General features: G+C 36.0%; 1 protein-coding gene across 1 annotated transcript in view; it reads right to left on the bottom strand.

The window, feature by feature from the left end:
• Window positions 1–22,010, bottom strand: part of SEC63 (SEC63 homolog, protein translocation regulator) — a 64,583-nt gene that overhangs the window by 5,735 nt on the left and 36,838 nt on the right. Inside the window, exons 11-19 of the mRNA XM_027972390.3 lie at window positions 20,711–20,803; window positions 19,880–20,034; window positions 17,847–17,994; window positions 16,487–16,569; window positions 13,660–13,719; window positions 13,285–13,458; window positions 10,216–10,374; window positions 7,875–7,976; window positions 2,502–2,600 (exon numbers count right to left, since the gene is read on the bottom strand). Of these exons, the coding sequence (XP_027828191.1) occupies window positions 2,502–2,600; window positions 7,875–7,976; window positions 10,216–10,374; window positions 13,285–13,458; window positions 13,660–13,719; window positions 16,487–16,569; window positions 17,847–17,994; window positions 19,880–20,034; window positions 20,711–20,803 (1,073 nt within the window). The remainder of the gene's footprint in view (window positions 1–2,501; window positions 2,601–7,874; window positions 7,977–10,215; window positions 10,375–13,284; window positions 13,459–13,659; window positions 13,720–16,486; window positions 16,570–17,846; window positions 17,995–19,879; window positions 20,035–20,710; window positions 20,804–22,010) is intronic.

Here is a 22,010-nt window from a genome sequence, read left to right as displayed (position 1 = left end):
ATTTACACATACGACATTTGTGTCATATATATACTATGTAAAAAGGAAATAAAAATAAGCAGAATTGATGGGGGTAATTTCTATCTCCAGAATTCAAGAAAACATATTTAAAGCAACCAAGTTCTATCTTGATAATTTATAGAAATGAAGCTGGGTATAAAAGTAAAATAAATGAAATGTTGAACTAAAACAGACTTCACCAAACAGGAATAGTTCTTGCCAAATTTTCTTATTTCTAGAACAAATGCTGAGAGAATAGAAAATATATTCATCATATATACATCATATATATACATCATACATCATATACATCATACATACATACACACATATATATACATACATATATATATATGTCTCTGCCCTCAGTCACAGGCACAGAGCTTTTCAAATCCCTGTAATTCCAAAGTGACAAGAGCACATAAGGAGCATCTTCTTTTCTAAAATTTGGTCTTTGGATCTGGTTCCTGACACTGAGCTGACAAATCCCTTGGAATTTCCTGGACGATAAGAATAAGTTCTCTTCTAATGAGGCAACTCTTGGTCTCCTAGATGAGGACCAGTCACCAGAAAGCCCAAGCCATGGGTAGAAGCCTGGAACTTTTAGTCCCACCCTCTACTCTCTGGAGAGAGGATGGAAACTGAGTTAATGATCAATTATGCCTATGTGATAAAGCCTCCATAAAAATACCAAAATAAGGGGTTCAGGGAGCTTTCAAACTGGTGAACACGCAGAAGTGCTGGGAGAGCGGATTGCTCAGAAAGAGCATGGAAGCGCGACATCCCTTCCCATATACCTTGCCCCATGCATCTCTTTCATCCGGATATTCATCTGCTTCATCATACTGTTTTCATAATAAGCTGGTAAATATGTTACCCTGGGTTCTTTGAGTCATTCTGGCAAATCACTGAACCCAAGGAGGGGATCATCGGAGCCATGATTTACAGCCAGTTGGTCGGAAGTACAGGTGACAAGCTGGGACTTGCAACTGGCACCTAAAGATGGGCAGCGGGGCAACAGCAGTCTTCTGGGACTGAACCTTAATCTGAGCTGTCTGGGGAAATAGTGTCAGCACTGGGCTAAACCACAGGACACTCAGCTGGTGTCACAGAGAAACAGAAAGAGGTCAAAACCATGGATGAATGGTCTATGGGGGCATGATAATACGCCTGCAACATTTTTCTATATCTCACAAACTGAGAGGTAATGAACATACTATACTTGACCATTCTTTCTTCCTATGGAGAAATAAACATTTAGCAACATCTACCAGAATTACAATGTACAGAGCCTCTAATTCATTAATTCTACCTCTATCCTATAGATGTGTTTGAATATGAGGTTATTCATTGCAGCAAAAGACAAGAAACACCTTGTAAGTCCTCTAAAGAGCTGAGCACTGAATAAATAAACTTCCACACTAAAGAATATCATGCAGCTGTAAAAACAAACAATGAAGCTTTTTTCTATATTAATATGGTACAAATTCTAAGTTTTATCACTGAGAAAAAGGCAAGGTGCAGAACATGATGTATGCTACTTTTTGTGCAAAACTGGGGAGAATATACCTATGTATATGCTTGTACTTTACTACAGTATCACATGAAGAATAAATAAAAATTTGGTAATATCGATGGTTTCCAGGAAGTGGAACGGGTGACTGAGAGACAGGAATACAAGATGTTTCAGTGTGTGCACTTCTGTATATCTTCTGAAACACTAACTAGGCACATGTATAATCCATTCAAAAATGGGTAAAATTTAAATTTTAAAAAATGTTAAAAATTACTCTGTGAAAGAGATACCCATAAGTTGGCACTATCACTAAGTGTCAAACAACAACAAACTACTTTAAACATTTACTACTTGGTTAGAAAGGTAGGAAAAAACTTTTAGGATTTAAAAAGCATCATTACAGAACTCTCTTGCAATTCAAAAGCTTTGCTCTTGTCCACCACGTCCAGGTAGACAGAACCTTCTTTCTCAAATACTAACGTAAAGAAATCAAGAAGAAAAACAAGGAAATCCAAGGGCAAAATATGTTCATCACAATGCTATTTAAGTGATGTCACTGACAGTGGACAATGCAATAAAATAAGAAATTCCACTTTAACAAATGAATCACTAGTACTTACATTTGTTTTTAACACAAAAGCACTAGTTCAATGAGGATACAAACAATAATTTCTGAGCACTAATCCAACGAGGATAAAACTCATAAAGGTTTGTAGAACATAACTAAATTCTGGAGGTATGGTAAGGCAAATATTCTTAAGACAGCAACAGTGAAAACTCCCCAAAATAAGTTGAGAACAAGGTTTTAAAAGACCACCAAGCTGTCTACCTAAATTTAATATTATATCAACTTCCAATGAGCTCCCTCCAAAAGCTGTCAGAGAACAGTTACAAAATGTGTTTTCAATAAAATGCAATAAGCCCTATATGATACATGGGTTTCTATACTGTTTTCTAGATCTAAATAATGTTGTTGGATACCTACCTCTTCCGTATCTTTTAGTGTACACACATGATATGGCATAGATATTAATGTCTGTTCCTTCCTATCTGCGATATAAAGCCACCACCATTCTTGCTTTTCCTGCAAAGAGAAAAAGAGAAGAGTATAAATAGCCAGAAAGAATTACAGAAATACAGTTTCACCTTATCTCATTTTAGGGGTATGGTTACTCCTTGGTACCTGACGGGGGCTGATTTCAGACAAGTTCCCCTTTCACCCCTACAAGGCGGATACCAAAATCCATGAATGCTCGAATCTCTTACATATATTGGTGAAGTGCTTGCATATAACCCATGCACATACTCCTGTACACCTTATCTAGCCTCTAGATTAGATTACTTATAATATCTAATACAATGTAATTGCTATGCCAATATCCAGAAAATTCAAGTTTGCCTTTTTGGACTGTCTGGAATCCACCCCTCAACATTTTCAATCCACAGGTGATCAAATCCATGGATGCAAAACCCACAGATACAGAGGGCCAACTGTACTGCCCTTTAGCCACTGCTATATCTCCAGCACAGACACCATGGTTGGTACAAAATACAATAAACATTTACTGAATGAATAAATTCTTCTTAGAGCCACTCTCCAACAAAAGAATTTTGTATATAATTTTGGGGTTTCAATTAGCCCCTTAAACCCTACTGATGAACCTCTGTATTTTAAAAACTCCTGATTAACCTTAAATGATAAAAGATATGCTAAAAAATAAAACAGTATAAGCTATCACGAACTCATTTAGCAAATAATTTTAGTAATCTTACCTAGTAATAAGCAAAAGACAGAAAGTAGGAGTGGAAGGGACTTGGGTAACAGTATCAGAAATCAATACATTAAAACATGTTACTTATAAGACAGCATCTCAGATTCTAAGAATCTATTTGTACCATTTACGGTACACGATTTCAATAAGCTCAGCATTTTCGGTTGTACTACATAAAAGATTAGGAACAGAAAAAGGGCTGGGTAAAGAAATTGCCACCAGAGTGCACAATGATAGCAGGAAACACTGACAGGAGACAAAAATCTATTAAAAAAAAAATTAGAAGACCAGTCTGGGAGCACCAAACTTCAGTGTGGTCAGCAACCACCACTGCATCACAGCACAGATCAGTAACTTTTTATTCATTCGCTTTGCATCCACTGTTTAAGAATGGGATAGGGAAGACACCTTTCTAAAATGGCTTTTTAAAAGTTCTGGAGCTAAAAATGATATAAATTGTAGGATATGCCGATTAACCAAAGCAACACTAGAGTCTCAATTATCCAAGGAAAGTTTAAAAAAATAACTTTTTATTGAAAATAGTTTCATAGGAAAAATGTCTATATCTTTAAGCCAAAATCACTTGTGCTTTCTATTTTATTTCAATCTTAAGACATTAAAATGCAGTTTATTATCTTCCTAATAATGGTACACTAAGCTCAACTCAAAGCTTTGGTTTAAATGCCTTAAACTACAAGGCAATGCAACATTAATAAACAGGATAACAAGTCATAAGTGGATGACTAACTCAACTTCTGCTTAATCCAAGGGTTAGGACTACTACAACAAAAGATATAGGTGTATACATATGTCTTTCTACGTGTGTTTTGCACACACAAAATGGGCAGAAACATAACAGACTCAAAGTGCAGTACTGTTGTACTCACAGGAGATCGATTCCAGGACCACTCCATCTCCAGAATACCAAAATTCATGAATGCGCAAGTCTGTTACATAAAATGTCGTGGTCTAGTTGGCCCGCCACGTTTGCAGATGCAGAACCCACAGATTTAGAGGGCCAAAGAGTCTGCTGTAACTACTCAACTCTGCCATTGTACTACAGAAAGAATGAGTGTGGCTCTGCTCCAATAAAACTTCATTTACAATAATACTTCATTTATAAAACAAGCTGGGAGGCAGATTTGTCTGCAGGCAGTAGTCTGCCAATGTCTATTTCAAAGTCATCCAGACCTAATTATTTCACTTCTTGAAACCTCACCTTTTTTCTCTGTTAAGTGATGAATGCCTACCTCAAGTTGTGTTGTGAAGATAAACTGAGATAATACAAAAAAACACCTGTTAAAATGTCTAGGACACAGAGTCCAATAAAATTAGTTACATGAATATAACCTCTCTGGAAAACAGTATGGAAGAGCCTCAAAAAATGAAAACTACAACTACCGTATGATTCAGCAATTTTACTTCTAGCAATTTACCCCAAGGAAAAAAAAAAAGACACTAATTTGAAAAGATATGTACACATCAATTCATTGAATCATTATTTACAATATTCAAAATACGGAAGCAACTGAAGTGTCCACTGATGGATGAATAGACAAAGAAGGTACATATAAACAATGGAATATTACTCAAGCCATAAGAAATCAAAATCTTGACATCAGAAACAACATGGATGGACCTAGAGGATATCATGCTAAGTTAAGTCAGAGAAGACAAAATACCATGATCTCACTTATTTGTAGAATCTAAAAAATGAAACAAAATAAGATGAAAACAGGCTCACAGATAGAGAACAAATATGCAAGAGGGGTGGAAGTGGAGGGGGAAATAATGAAGGAGATTTGGAAGAGATATTAATAAATAAGTCGTGATATAATGTACAGCATAAGGAAGATGATCAATAAATATTATAGTAACTCTGTATGGGAACAGACGGTTACCAGACTTACTGTGGTGATCATCTCATAATGTGTGCAAATATCAAACTACTAGATGGTACACCTAAATCTAACACAATGTATGTCAACTATATTTCAATAACAATTTAAAAAGTTATGATTATTAATGAAATGAGGTAAACATGTCTATATTTAAGCAGTCTGACATTTCATTTTCAGAAACATCATTACTAGAACATACGTGTTCAAGAATGTGCATTTATTCTTTATCTCTACTTAGAGAATGCCTCTCACTGCCCCAAATCTATTTGATTAAAATGAGATTCATTCAAGAAAAATAAACATTAAGAAGCTAGTGATTATCCAAAAGTCTGCAAGCAATAAATGCTGGATAGGGGGTGAAGAAAAGGGAACCCTCTTACACTGTTGGTGAGAATGCAAACTAGTAAAGCCACTATGGAGAACAGTGTGGAGATTCCTTAAAAAATTGCAAATAGAACTGCCTTATGACCCAGCAATCCCACTGCTGGGCATACACACCGAGGAAACCAGAACTGAAAGAGACACATGTACCCCAATGTTCATCGCAGCACTGTTTATAACAGCCAGGACATGGAAACAACCTAGATGTCCATCAGCAGATGAATGGGTAAGAAAGCTGTGGTACATATATACAATGGAGTATTACTCAGCCATTAAAAATACATTTCAATCAGTTCTAATGAGGAGCCGATTATACAGAGTGAAATAAGCCAAAAAGAAAAACACCAATACAGTATACTAACACATATATATGGAATTTAGAAAGATGGTAATGATGACCCTGTATGCGAGACAGCAAAAGAGACACAGATGTGTAGAGCGGACTTTTGGACTCTGAGGGAGAGAGAGAGGGTGGGATGATTTGGGAGAATGGCATTGAGACATGTATACTATCATGTAAGAAACGAATTGCCAGTCTATGTTCGATGCAGGATACAGGATGCTTGGGGCTGGTGTACAGGGATGATCCAGAGAGATGATATGGCGTGGGAGGTGGGAGGGGGGTTCATGTTTGGAAACTCATGTACACCCATGGTGGATTCATGTCAATGTACGGCAAAACCAATACAGTATTGTAAAGTAAAATAAAGTAAAAATAAAAATTTAATTAAAAAAAAAAAAAGAAGCTAGTGATTGCCAACCTATGGCATGGCACCCAGATTCTCTTGATACACATGGTTAAAGTAGAAAAGAGTCTCTACCATGAGTTATTTGCACTTTAAACAAAACTGGTTTTTTGTTGCATGGGATTCCCAACCATTCTTGTTAAATATATGAGTTTTAATAACATTTAAGTCAATTATTAACATAAAACTTTAAGTAATGTAAGTGGTTAGTATGGTGGGTAGGTAGGTAAATGAGAAGGTAGACAGGTAGAAGTTAGGAAAATCCCAAATAAAGTCTATCTGATAAACGGCACTTTGAGATGTTTTACCATGCAGATAAAATTACAAGAAGGCACTTTTCACTGCTAAAATGTTCTAAGGGAGTAAATGAATGCTTTGCCTGTTAACTAAGCATGGTCTAAAATGAAGCTGTCTATTATAAGGGTACACATTATGCAGCTTACAACATCCCATGGTACTTTTAAAACCAATCACTGAATGAAATTTATTCGCTTGATTTCAGGAGCCCTGGTGTTGGCAGACTATACTGCAATGGGCGAAATGCCCCTAACAGATGGGCTCAGGACATGCCAGAAGATCAGGATGCACAGTAAGGTGGAATCCTGGGCTGACTGCTCTCCAAGTCAAAAAACAAAAGTCTGTGCATAGCCACTCATTTATTAGGAGAGCCAAATTACTAGTAATAGGAACTTGTCTTCAGCAGCCCCCAGCAACTATAGATTGACATTCTAGAGCAGAAACCATATTTATACATGAAATCACCCGCCAAATGGAAGGTTCTGAGGCAAACCTGTGAAGCAGTCTGTGGAACAGTTTCCCTGAACTAAGAGGCAGTAGTCCTTGACCTCTAGCCACAGAGAATTATCTGCAAAAGCAGTATGTCAAGATCTCAAATTGATCTCAAATTCATCTGAAAGACAAACAGCCTATCAAAGAGATCAAAAGCTGAACAGGCCACAAGCACAAGAGAACAAAGAACATCGCAATGATCAGTCTGGAGCTTGGGGATCAGCTCTTACTAAACTTAGTAGGTCCCTCAGGCCTGGGCTTGCCTTCTTCCCATGGATCAGGGCAATTATCAGAACAAGTCTAGTGTCTCCAGATGGCCAGTATAGGACCCTCAGAAAAAAATCCATGAGCAGAATTTAAGAACATTTTCATCCTATTCAAAACACGGTAGAAGTATGAGACTCACAAAAGCCACACAAAGTCACAGGCAAAATATGCATTTGTCTGATTAAGACTGCCTGAACTGCAAATGAGAAATCATCAGTAAGTACAACCCTCAGTAATCCAGGCACAGAAGAGACAGAAGCCCAGGACAACAACAAGGTACTTAGAAAGTTGACAATCCTCCTTTTAAACAACTCATTTACTCAAAGTAATGCACTGAAATATATGGTTCAAAAATGTGACATATCAAGAATATACATTTAGCACATCTGAGTCAGTATACGCTACAGAGAGGGTAAGAGTCAATTCACGCTACAGAAAGGATACAGAGCAACTAAGAAATATCTGACTAGAAGAAGGAAAACACTAGGCTGTGGAAACTCACCTCAGGAAAGTAAAGACTATAGACAGGATGTGTTATCTTTGATTTGGTTTCCAGTAGTGCTCTCTCCTTTCGCTGAATACTTTGTTGTAATTCTTGCCACTCCTAGTAAAGTGAAAATTAGAAATAATGGAGATCAAGCATGTTTTCGATCATTTTGAAGGGTGTCTGTCTTCTTCCAGATGGCATTCCTGACAATGCTAAATACTAGAGTTTAGTCCCACAAATCTGATCATTTCCCTGCTCAAACCTTACAATGCTTCTTTTCATAAATCAAATCTAACCTGTCTAGCATGAACTACATTGCCAATCATGCCCTGACATGAGCCTGTCTCTCCAGTCTCCTGTCACTGCTTTCCTCTCTTCACTTTTTATTCTCGTCATTTCAAACTGCTAGACCTCCCTGACCTCACCAGCTACTTCACTCTTAAACCTTGTTTGGATTTTTGCTTTCTTTTTTCTCTACTTGGCAAATTCCTACTCATTATTTTTTCAGGAGTACCTGGAGCCTAAAGAACAAGTTCCTGGGTCCCGCAGACCATCCTCTCAGAGCTGAGTTGATCACTCCTTTCTTTGTGCCATCACTGCCCCTTGCACAATGTGCATAGTCTCTTTCGTACCAGAATATTTATTCACTAGTCTGCCTTCCCCTTCAGGCTACTATCATTCAAGAGCAGAAACTGTTTCACATTTGGCTTTCTATTCCTATTAATATTTGCTATTTGTATAATTATTTGTCAACTGAATGAATGCATTTTTGGTCATTTGAAGAAATAAGTTTATCAAAACCCCAAAGTCACCTCTACTAACCCTAATATAATCAGAAATAAATATGTCAACTTTCTGTCAAACCAAGGATGCTGTGTTTAGTTGCTCAGTTGTGTTCAACTTTTCTGTGACCCCATGGACTGCAGCTTGCCAGGCTCCTGTCCATGGGATTCTCCAAGCAGGAATACTGGAATGGGTTGCCATGCCCTTCTGCAGGGGATCTTCCTAACCCAGGGATCTACTGTGTCTCCTGCACTGTAGACGGATTCCTACCCACTGAGCCATAATCAGAAAGAAATATGTCAACTCCTTCTCAAAGAAAGGGAGGGGTAATAATTTCTTTGATAGGTTTTAATTTCATGGCAACCAACTTAATTCTCAAAGTACGAAAACACTCAAGGGCCAGCAACTGCTAAAAACAGACATCCTTATTTTTCTCCCATGCCAAAGACAAGTACTTTATTGCCTTATATTTTTATCCTTGGCCCTTTCTCCTCTCCCCCCCTTTTTTTTTTTTTTTTTGGCCTCTGCTTTTGCTTCAGAGGCTATTCAGGGAATCTCGTTACAATTCCTAAACCACAGAAGTTACTTTTAGACCAATGGCCCAGTCAAGAACAACACAAACATTAAAAAAAAAAAAAAATTGGCTGATCAAGTTATAGTTCATCTGCAGTGAGCATCTATGGGCCATTATTTGTTCACCAAATATTCTTTTCTGCAGCCTTCTCATAAGTCATGTGCAACTTCATGCCATGCCATGAGATTCTTTTCTATTCCCTATACCCTCACCTGGAGAAGGCAATGGCAACCCACTCCAGTACTCTTGCCTGGAAAATCCCATGGATGGAGGAGCCTGGTAGGCTGCAGTCTATGGGGTTGCTAAGAATCGGGCACAACTGAGCGACTTCACTTTCACTTTTCACTTTCATGCATTGGAGAAGGAAATGGCAATGCACTCCAGGGTTCTTGCCTGGAGAATCCCAGGGACAGAGGAGCCTAGTGGGCTGCCGTCTATGGGGTCGCACAGAGTCGGACACGACTGAAGTGACTTAGCAGCATACCCTCACCATCTTAATCCCTCAGTGACTTCCCCGTTTCCTGAATGTCTTATACACCTCTTGAAACAAGGTGGCATTCTGTAAATATTAGCTTTTCCCTTAACCAACCTCTTGACATTAGAGCCCACAGCAATGTTTGTTTACCCTAAATACTGCCTGGAACCTTTGAGAACCTCTTCCAAGTAGCTGCTACCTATTTCATAACCCACCTTTCCTTCCTCATATTTCCAGAGTCATCTCCAACACAAAAAATTGCCTTAGGAGAACAAGCTGAATTCACCTCAGACCCAGGTCTTACTCTATCTAATGTAAGATTTAAGAAAATTAGGATTTCCAGTCCTTGTCAGAAATAATTTTTCTTCGTAATTACAATTACCATCTCTCAAAAACATTGTCTGAAAGTAATGCAACAGTACAAAATATACTAGTATTGTTTAAAACAAGCAAAAGAAAAACAGCAACAAAAACCAAAACTATCAACAGAGGTAGAATTCCAGTTATTTAAACCTATGCCTTACTGCTTCATCATCCTTGTTTTGTTTTTCATCTTGCTCTCTATCAGAGTCTCTGTCACTACCATCATCTTTTTCACTCTGAGAGTCTCTATTGGTTTCTTCTTCCTCAGAGTCACTGCCTTTGTCAGAAACTTCTTCTTCATCTTCCTTTACTGTAGCTTCCTAAAAGGAAAAAGCAACCACAAAAATTCTGAATGTTTCAGTGAATACATCCTGAGTCCCTGAAACTAATCTATGGTCGTTATAATTAAACTGGCTGAAGACTAAAATTTCAATATTGACATAGAATTAAAAAAAAATTTTATGAACATTCTTATATATAAATATGTGGGAGTCGGGCTGAAGAGGTTTAATGTTTGACTTATTTGCTTATTTGTCAGTTGTTTATAGAAAAGTACTGCTTTGGGAATTTAATGTTATCTTCAATAACTAATATTATAATGCAGAAAGGAAAGTCAATGTCCCATACAAAATACTTAGTCCATTTCAAGAAGCAAGAAAAAGAACAACAAATTAAACACAAAGAAATCAGAAGTAAATAATACAGATCAGAAATCAATTAAAGAGAAAGCAGATATAAAAAAAGGAAACCCAAACAAGACTAAATGCTGGTTCTTTAAAAAGATTAATAAAATTCATAAACTAGGCAAGACTGATAAAGGGAAAGAAACAATAAAATTACCAACATTAGGAATAAAAGATACACAACTACAGATCAAAAGACATCAAAAATAAGGATATTATGAGACATCAAAAATAAGGATATTATGAATAACCTTGTCAATAAATTTGACAAGTTAGAGGAAATAGACAAAGTCCTTGAAAAACACAATTTACTAAAACTGATATGAGAAAAAAAGTAGACTATGTTAAAGAAATAGACTCTATAACTAAATTCTTTTTCAAACTCCAAGCCCAGATGGCTTCTCTATGTAACTCTTCCAAATAAGAAACAAATCCAATCTTATACACCCTTCCAGGAAAAAAGAGAGAGTAATCTCTAACTACTGAGGTCAGTATAAATGTAACCCAAAACTGGGCAAGAATATTACAAGAAGAATGACAAACTAATATTCTCTCCTAAAAATAGATACAGGAATCCTAAACAAAGTATCATCAAACCCAGATAAATAGTTTAAACATCATACTCAGTGGTGAAATAATGTATGCTTTTTCCATGAGACCAATAAGAGAAGGTGACTGCTATCTTAACTTCAAATCAACTACTGCAAGTTCTGGCTGGTACCAGTAAGGCAAAAGGGATGAAATAGCATAAACATTAAAATAAAGCTGTTTCCATACCCAGATGGCATGATTGTGTATGTAAAAAATCTTTTTTTAATATCTGCAAATTGTTAAAATTATTGTCAATTCATCAAGAATCCTTGATACATACACCATCAATAAACACTGAAGAATGAACTTTTTTTAATGTTGTTTGCAACAGAACTAGAAAGCATCAAATACACAGGAGTAAATCTAATGAAAGGTGTATCATTCTCTGCCAAGAGAAATCACAAAACACTGCCGAGAAAAATTAAGGGAGATAATAAAGATAAAGCATAATTATGAATAAAAACAGTCAATATTGTTAACCTGTGAATTCTCCCCATACTGCACCAAAAATTAAACACAATACCAGTCTAAGTGCCAGCAGCTTTTTGGGCGGTGGAAATTGTCAAAATTATTCTAAAATTTTAGCTGAAAATGCAAGGGACCTAAAGTAGTCAAGACAATTTTGAAGAAGTAAAATAAGAGTTTGAGGACTTACATTATTCCTTTTTAAGACTTCAAGCCACAATAATTAAGACAGTGTGGCACTGGCACAAGAAGAGACAAATAATCAGTGGAAGGAGAGCCCATAAAGAGATTTCCACATATACAGTTAAGGTAACTGATTTTACAACAAATTATGACTGCAATTCAGAAAGCTTTCCAATAAACAGTGCTAAAATAAATGGCCCATAATCCCAATCTCACACTATTCACAAAAATTGAAGATGCACCATAGCGCTAAATATAACAAGTAAATTACTGTAGTAATACCTGTAGAAGGAAACAAAGTATCTAACTCTCCTTGCGTCCTTGGGATAGGCAGATGTCTTAAACAGGACACAAAAGCACTTAACCATAAAGACTGATGAAACAGACTTATTAAAGAATCATCTAAAACTCCATTAAGAGTTAAAAGAAACACTTATCCACAATACATAAAAGAATCCTAAGAGCTGTCTGAAGACAAATAATCCAAAAATAAATGAGGATATCCAAATGGCCAGTAGGCATGTGAAAAGCTGTTCAATACTATTAGTCATAAGGTAAATACAAAAACGACCACACACAGAAATACCAACTACAGATCTATTACAGTGGCTAAAATAAAAGACTGGTGAAACCAAGTACTGGTGAGAATGTAGAACAACTGGACTCATATTTTGCTGGTAGGAGCATAATAAGGTACAACTTCAGAAAATGGACTCTTTCAGCAAATTAGACATACACCTATTTTATGACCCAGCAATTTTACTAATAGGCACATATCAAAGAAAAATGGATGTCCACAAAATGACATGTATCAAATCATAACACCTTTATTCATAATAGGCAAAAACTAGAAAAACCTGTATGTCCACCAATCACAGGACAGACAAATTGTAGTATATTCATATAATGGAATCTCTCCCAGTCTCTCTCTCTCTCTCTCACACACACACACACACACACACACACTTGCTGCTACACATAATACAGAAGAATGTCAAAGACAATGTTGCATGAAAGCCACCAAATGACTCTGCTTACATGCATTTTAAGAATAGGCAAAACTAATTTATGGTAATAACACCATAGTGGGGAAGGGAGTGGGGGTGGATGGAGGGGTCACTGACTGAGAAGGGTACCAGGGAGCCTTCTAGGGTGCCGGTGGGTTTTATATCTTGATCTGGGTATCATGGGTACATACACTTATAAAACTTCAGGAGCTGTACATATAAGATTTAAACATTTTAGTGTACTTCAGACCTCAACAAAGATAGTAATAATGATAGTCTTTACGTAAGACAGTAAACTTACACTCCCAATGACTCCGTTAGCCTGTTTTTGTTTCTGTTGCTTTGGTTGAGATAAGGGCACAGGTGTAGGCTTTTTTTTCAAAGGTTTCTTTTTTTTTGATTTAGCAGTTTTCTTGGGTCCTTTACTCTTCTGTTGCCATCCTCCTTTTGTCTTGTTCTTGTTAGTATCACCCTGCTATAAATCACAACACACATACACACTCAGACGTTGTAGCAATAGTTTCATTTGGGAGTCACAGTAAATTTCAGATGGAAATGGCTAAACTAATAAAACGTTTTAGTAAAGTGAATTCTTCTCCCACAGCAAGATAAATCAATCAGAGGACTAAACAAAACCGTTCTTTTACCAGAAAGCTAGGTAAACTCAAGCTTTTACCCCATCTTCTGCTGGCTGTTCCTCTGCAGCACAGATGGACTGCTCCTTTTCAAATACTTCCTAGAGCAGAGGGAGTAAGAAAAACAAAAACTCCATTCAACTTATATTTAACCTTCATATAAAACAACCTTTCAATAAACATTATCAGTAAGTTTATTTATTTTTGGCTGTGCTGGGTTCCGTTGCTGTGCAGGCTTTCCTCTGATTGCGGAGAACAGCGGTTGCTCTCCAGCTGCGGTGTGCAGCCTTCTTACTGCAGTGGCTTCCCTTGCCGCAGAGCACAGGCTTTAGAGAGTACAGGCTTCAGCAGCTGCGCCACGTGGGCTCATTAGTCGTGGCTACCCGGCTCTAGAACGTAGGCTCAACAGTTGTGGAACACAGAATTAGGTGCTTCACAGAATGTAGGATCTTCCTGGATCTGGCATCGGACCCGTCTCCTGCACTGGCTGGTGGGTTCTTTACCACTGAGCCACCAGGGAAGCCTTATCACTAAGTTTATTAACTGCTGACAATTACAGGAGGTGGAGACAAACACATGGCTAGACAGGAGGCTTTTAGCAATTACTAAATGATGTATGTGTGCAAATTTGGCCATCACTAAAGGACACCTTAGAAGTTACCTTCTGAAATATCTCATATCTGTCTTGAATATATTTTGAAAAGTACATTATATTTAAATTTATAAATGCAATGTCTTAAAATATGTAAAATGTCTATAAAGTCAGTCATTTCATAATTTAAATTTTTACTTTTATTCTAACAGTAATCAGACATCACTATTTTGAAGTTATGAAAATCAGAATACCTTGTATTACTCTCACATCAAAACTTTATGAGACCAATATTAGTTTATGATTGTATGCGATATTGCTAATGTAACTGATATAACTTAGATATAACTAAGTGGAACACCAAGAAAATCTATATATCCGAGACATACCCACCCACCCAATAATCCATTCTGAATCAGTACAGACACTATAAATTTAGAATTTGAAATCCAGTAAGAATTCAACGTGACTCTATATAGACCATGATAAGTGGGTTGTTCCATAAGCTCCCCAGAATTATTAAAGCTAACAAGTGAAAACAATGATAACTACTGGGCTCTAAACTGTTGGCCTAATGCAGGGGCCAGCAAACTATGGCCCATTTTTTGCTTTTTAAACAAAGTTTTATTAGAATACAACCATGCCTATTTGTGAGTTCAGCCATTGCTACAGAGACTGTATGGCCTGTAAAAATCAAAAATATTAATATTTACTGACTGAACCTTTAGAGAAAAAGTTTGTCATCACCTAGCCTAATTCTATCATCTCTGCTTCATTTCTTCATTTGTTAGTTGAATTCTAATAATTATATTGAAATACAGTTGATACTAGAAGATAAATACTTGATTCTTCCCCTTTCTCCAGGCCACGTCTGCTTTTTCTTCTACCAATTACCTGAGAAACATCAACAACAGCCCAAGGACAGCTTTGTGCTCATTTCTTGGGCTGGGAATTCCAAAGCACTTAGGCAGTGTCAAAATCTAACCCTGGCCACCGGCTTAGAGCAGCCTCATCTCCCAGGAGGCACCTCTCATTCAGAGTCCATTATACATACAAATGCTTCCTTTACCACCTGCTACCATAAAATCAGTATCTTTGTTTTGGTATGTCCTACTGTGAATCATAGAATGGCTATCCACTCCAGTATTCCTACCTGGAGAATTTCATGGACAGAGGAGCCTGGCAAGCTTTAGTCCATGGGGTCCCAAAGAGTCCAACATAACTGGGCAACTAACACAATAACAACTACAAAATATGCTTTTTCTACCAGAGGTTTTAGACATGGGTTTTAAATGCACCATATTTCCTGAAGATGCCCACAGACCTCAGAGTAGAATAGGCTAAAATCTACCACTGGTTCAATAATAATGAGCTGAAATACTATATAGTTTGGTAAAAATTAGTTACAACTATACTTGCAACTTGGGAGGTGTGCTTAGCTTGGGAGGTAATATGAATATGTAACAGAAACTGAGAAAAACAAGATGCTGGAAACATACATATGACTAGATTTAATGAAAAGGAATGAGAAAAGTACCAGCATACATATATATGCATATACATATATGCACTGAAAGGTCCAGATAGTAAACATGAGCATGGAGAAAGATACAAATGATTTACACAAGACTGAGTTCTGGTCATCTGGGTCTGATAAGGTGGCTTTCTAAGGAAGCAGGGGTGAAATAAGGGATCCATGTTATCAATATCATTTTAATTCTGTGGGTATTCATGCATCAGGCTATCTAAAGGGATGAGCTTCAAAACTGATGATCTCAGAGTGGTAGAATTTTAGGTGATTTTAATTTCTTCCTATGCTTTTCTGCATTGCCTAAATTTGTTTCCCAGACAGCATAAATTTTTTACATATTTACTAAAAGAGCTATTTTACTATACTTTTTAAAATAAAAGGGAGTAAATTCTCTTAAGAACTGATTAAAAAGGAGTAGGTAATGAAATTCTCAACAATAATTAATATCTGTTTAACATTTTATAGTTTAAGAAAGATACCCAGATTACATTATAATACCTTATAGGGAATTAACAAATCATCACCTGAAGAATTCATCTATCTTCCAACTTTGTGTGTGTGAAAACAAATGAGAAAATCTAAAATTAAAATTTCAAAATGGCTAACAAGAATCTGCAAAATTAGATTTGCAAAACTAAATAATTTTGACTTTGAACATGTATAACTTAAAATGAGAAAATGAACATAAATATCTTAAACTCTCAGATATATAAACTCTCAAAGCATAAAAATACAGACTACTTACTGCCATTGTTTGCCTTGTCAATTTAACCAAAACTGTAACTAAGGATCCTACTGTGATGTTGTTGCTATCTTCATCATCCAATACTGTAAGACATAAAAATAAATAAATAAAAATCAAGCTCTACGTCAAGGCAAACAGCAAAACTTAACTTATCCAAATCAATCTGAGACTTTAGCATTTCAAACGTATAGAATTTTAAGGCTACTAAATAAAAAATAATTTACTATCTACTCTATATAAATTTCTCCAGAAGATGTCTTCAACAATGTACTCATTTAATCCTTAAAATAGCTCTATGAAGCATTATTATTATTTGTTTAAAGAGACTGAGGTTAAGGAATAAAGTAAAACGCCCAAGGCCACAAAATGGCTATGCTGGCACTGCCAAGTTTCAAGTCCAGATCTTTTAAAAAATAGTATATTGTGAGGATTACCATAGCTTTCTCTCACAGTGATATAAAAGAGGGTTCTGTCACTCTATTAAATTGTACAAACTTTATACTCACAAGATTTTACCTGTATAATCAAATGCCTGCAAACTAGTATTCTAAGCAATGTTAAAAATACTTTTTTTTAAGGCAAGAACTTCAAAATAGTTTATATGAAAAAAGCACCTTAAAGATGTTTTCTGCAATGTTTTTTCATTGTTTACTTTTAAAAAACACATTTGCTACACACATCCCCAAAAATCTTAATAATATAATGAACTTAACTACAAGCCCTTTAAAAACAGGAATGATTCCTAACACATCCTTGCATTCTCGGTCCCACAAGAATTTTCTAACAACAGCAACTTAGTAAATGCCGAAGCTCAGAATAATGTCACAATGAAAGAATGGAGCAGAATAATCTCTAATTCTGTCACCATTCTAAAATATTATATTCAGCTGTAAAATGGGACTCATAGGACAATTATATGGTAGAAAAATAATTTCTCTTTTTCCACTCCAAGCAGACATAAAGACAAAAGTCAAGAAAAACACATGAAATGTGGCACAGAGCGTGGTGATTTTCAAAGCTTAATATGTATAAATAAGTTAGGTTTTTAAAAAAATTAATTTTAGAACTAAGCAGCTATTTTATACTAACAATAGACATATTTCAAATATCTTCCATTACATTTGGAAATCTCTTCCATTCTTTGGAAAGTTAAGATGTTCCTTAAAGTTGATCTATAGAACAAAAGCATTCTCAAACCAAAACTACTAACTCTATGACATCTTCCATCACAGCAAATCTGACAGGTAAACTACAATTCTACAAAGTCTAATTAAAAGTTATGAAGTGTTTTGAGAACCTTGAGCCAAATAAACCAGAGCCAGTCCGTCAACAGGGAAACAACAGGAAACCTCTCACTTACCCTGTGACTTTATGTCCATAGTCACATATGGGAAACTTCCAAGGACAGCCATAACCTCTTCATATTTTTCGTCTTCAAGGAAATGCAACAGATTGTGACGATCTGATTCTTTTAAACTCACCAAATCCTGGATAGTTTTAATTTTGAACTAAATTTTAAAGGAGACAGGAAATAAATCCTAAACCCATGAAACTCTTCATAAAAAGAAAATTACTAATATGTTTACTAAAACAAAATCCAAAAGCTTTTAGAAAAATGTTAAAATTATATACATTTCAAAGCAGAAAACACAGCTTTAGTGCATTTCACAGCCTTTTTCTCCAAGGAAATTTAAATTTAAGAACTTTTTATTACAAAGTTAACACACAGTTATTTTCTAAATTAGAAAAAACTAAAGTTGGAGGAAAAAAATAGTAACATTCATATAGACTCTTGACCCCAAGCAGGAACTACTGTCATTTAATTTGTTCAGTTTGCAGACCTCTATTTTTAATTTTAATGATAAAAACTTTTTAAGAATACGAATTTATTTCCAAGTATATAGCTGTATGTACTCTTTAGGTCTTACTATTCTTTTAGTTTTTTTTATTTTAAAGAAATTAAGACACTTGCTCCTTGGAAGAAAAGCTATGACCAACTTAGCATGTTAAAAAGCAGAGACATTACTTCGCCAACAAAGGTCCGTCTAGTCAAAGCTGTGGTTTTTCCAATAGTCATGTATGATATGAAAGTTGGACCATAAAGAAAGCTGAGTGCCAAAGAATTGATGCTTTTGAACTGTGGTGTTGGAAAAGACTCTTGAGAGACCCCTGAACTGCAAGGAGGTCAAACCAGTCAATCCTAAAGGAAATCAGTCCTGACTATTTGGAAGGACTGATACTGAAGCTGAATCTCCAATACTTTGGCCACCTGATGCAAAGACTTGACTCACTGGAAAAGACCCTGATGCTGGGAAAGATTGAAGGCACGAGAAGGCGACGACAGAGGATGAGATGATTGGATGGCATAACCAACTCGATGGACATGAGTTTGAGCAAGCTCCAGGAGTTGGTGATGGACAGGGAAGCCTGGCGTGCTGCAGTCCATGGGGTCGCATAGAGTCGGACAGGACAGAGTGACTGAACTGAACTGATGCATTATTCTCATTCTTGTTATTTTCTAAATACAGCTGTTACTGCAGTAATACCAATCCTGGTTAAATGAATACCAAGGAGAAGGTTTTTTAATTTCTGAGTATTCGCTGCCAGTTATTAATTTTTACTGTCACAGATAGGGATTAGATCATGAGGCATGTGAAATGCCTGCTTTTGAATGATGACGTTTTCAATTATGACTTTAAATGTGATTAAATTTAAAAGAGCAACACACTTACTTGAGAGAAGAGTGCTCTGATACAAATTTCTAATATACATTTATTAGTTCTACCTTACTACTATCAAGTCCAATGTCTATCTTCTGTCCTCTAATATATACAAAGTGATGTTTAAAATTATAATTTCATTCCATTTTTTCCCTATATTTCCTCATTTTTAATTTATACACATTTTTTGCTATGCCTTAAAATTCGTTCTCATAATCTATATACAGACTATAATTTCTAAATAAGAATTATCTTTATATGATCTACTTATTGAATATAGTGATTGAATGCTTATATTGAATGCTTAATTTTTTTGCATACCCAATAAACTAATGCTCAAGCTTTAAGCCATTAGTGAAATAAATAAAAAGTATACAGTGCATTTTTACACAGTACATGTATTTTTGGCAACATAAAGAACAAAGTGTTAACTGCTAAAATTTTGACCCCCTCCCAAAGTAGTAAGATCATTTCGGTAGTATTAATAAAATGTTATAAAATAGCTACCTATTCAAGAAAGTGTTAACAGAATCACTTAAGGCATAGTTTTAGAATGCTTGAAACATTTTAAATCTAAGATGTTCATATAACCGCTTATAGAAAAATTTTCATTCATGTTACCTTTAAGTGACATGACAAACTGCTTAAGACTAATATTATAGTGGCAAATTACCTTTTTATGATTAGCAACTCTTCTAAGATTGTCTTCTTCGATGTGAGGGAGCTGCAGAAGGGGAGACTTAAACTGCTGAAGGCCTTGCACAGCCATCTGGGAAAGCTTCATGCAGTTTTCAAGGGATGCCAAAGTTGGAGCACGAAACTCCCTTTCTTAGAAAGAACAGGAGGAAAAGCAAAAACAGGGCTGGACTATTTATATGTTCAGAGTACACAATTCATAACAAACACATATCCATGTGAACATCCTTAACATCTCAAATTTTATGATCACAGTGTTGACTTTCCTTTAAAAGTTACTGGATAAGACACACAAAATATACAAACTTGGTCAAATGTACATTAACCAGCAACAACCATCGATTTTAACGGAAAAATTCTTTGCACCACTTCCAAAACCAGTAAATCGTAAGACATTTTTGGTATTAAGAACATACTGATGTCATGCCACAAAATGACATCATCCATAACAACAAAACACAGCCACTCCCTCCTTTTCTAAGGGTCACTTTCCATTACAGACCATAAACTCCCTTGTTCTTTTTTCCCTTCGTGCAAACAACACTATATGTCGGATGAATCATCATTACAGCACTTAAAGAATTATTTCAAACTCATTGTTAACCTAATTCTAAAAATATTCAGAGGAAGAAAAGGATATTTAAATCTTTGCAAACAATAAAAAAATAAACAATAAAACAATGAAAAAACTGAATTAAAACTGAAAACTTACAGACAGAAATATATTAGGTTCCCACAAATCTTAAAAGTATAATCTGTACTATATGCTTGCGAGAAAAAGTACAACATAATTATGCTTCCTCCTCACCTTCACGGCTCCTGGCCATTATTATTAGTTGGCAGATTACATTAACCATTTCTTGAAGTAGGGCAGGGCATTTTTTCAGCATAAATTGCTGATCTGCAAAACAATAAAACACCTGAAACAAATCATTCTTCTTTTATACTAAAACATTTTTATTATGTGTAGTCCAAGACAAAAGCTAAATTTAAGTTGTCCAACAAATTTTTCATATGACCTCAGAATTTTATAGGCTGAACACAACTGTTTCTCCTCGGCAGCACTATGTCAAAATATCAATCAGAAAACCCTAGCTCAGATTAGATGTTTTAAAGGCAAACTTTTAATATTATGGTTTTTAGCTTTATAAATTACTCCCTACCTTTTTTTCTGGTAACAGTCTTAAACTTAATCATAACCTAACTGAAGAACTTCAAAAATTTTCTTCTTGCGCATCTAAGTTTCTATAATTATGGATAAGTCCAAAGACTAAGACTGAGAATGAATGTCAACTAAATGAAGAGAGAGGATAGGAGGAGGGGAGAGAGATTCTTTCACTTATACTGCAACAATAGTTAACCATGAGATCATTCAGTAGGGTTGATAAACTAAAATAAATTTGTTTCCTGCTCCTTACATAATTGGTAAAAATGGAGATGGCTTCATATCTGTACAGAACATCAGGGACAGAATTACTAGTTACTTTGCAACTTCAATAAACAATGCCTAAATAGTGTACTTTAATTCCATCATACATAGCCTATGGCACTATCATTAATCACTGAGCATCAACTGACCTTGTTTTCAAAGGCATTTGATTGCATTATTGGCTTAAAGCAGAGGGAGGGTGGGTTGATTCATTCAGAAAGAAAATTTATTCAGTAAATATAATAACTTTCTTTTAAAACTTTCAATTGAAATAATGCAAGTGAAAAGAGATGACACTCAAATTCACAACATTCCTGGAGACACCACAGTCCTAATCTACTGCTTTTTTTAAAGTAGAATAGATGGCTTCAAGTACTGATGAAGCTTTAAGTAAAGATTAAACAGACATGAGTATGGGGAGAAGGCAATGGCACCCCACTCCAGTACTCTTGCCTGGAAAATCCCATGGATGGAGGAGCCTGGTAGGCTGCAGTCCATGGGGTTGCAGAGTCGGACACGACTGAGGGACTTCATTTTTCCTTTTCATTTTCATGCACTGGAGAAGGAAATGGCAACCCACTCCAGTGTTCTTGCCTGGGGAATCCCAGGGACGGGGGAGCCTGGTGGGCTGCCGTCTGTGGGGTCACACGGAGTCGGACACGACTGAAGCGACGCAGCA

The sequence above is a fragment of the Ovis aries genome, chromosome 8 (assembly GCF_016772045.2).
Source record: "Ovis aries strain OAR_USU_Benz2616 breed Rambouillet chromosome 8, ARS-UI_Ramb_v3.0, whole genome shotgun sequence".
Classification (NCBI taxonomy): Eukaryota; Metazoa; Chordata; class Mammalia; order Artiodactyla; family Bovidae; genus Ovis; species Ovis aries.
This window is presented reverse-complemented; position numbering and strand designations above follow the sequence as displayed.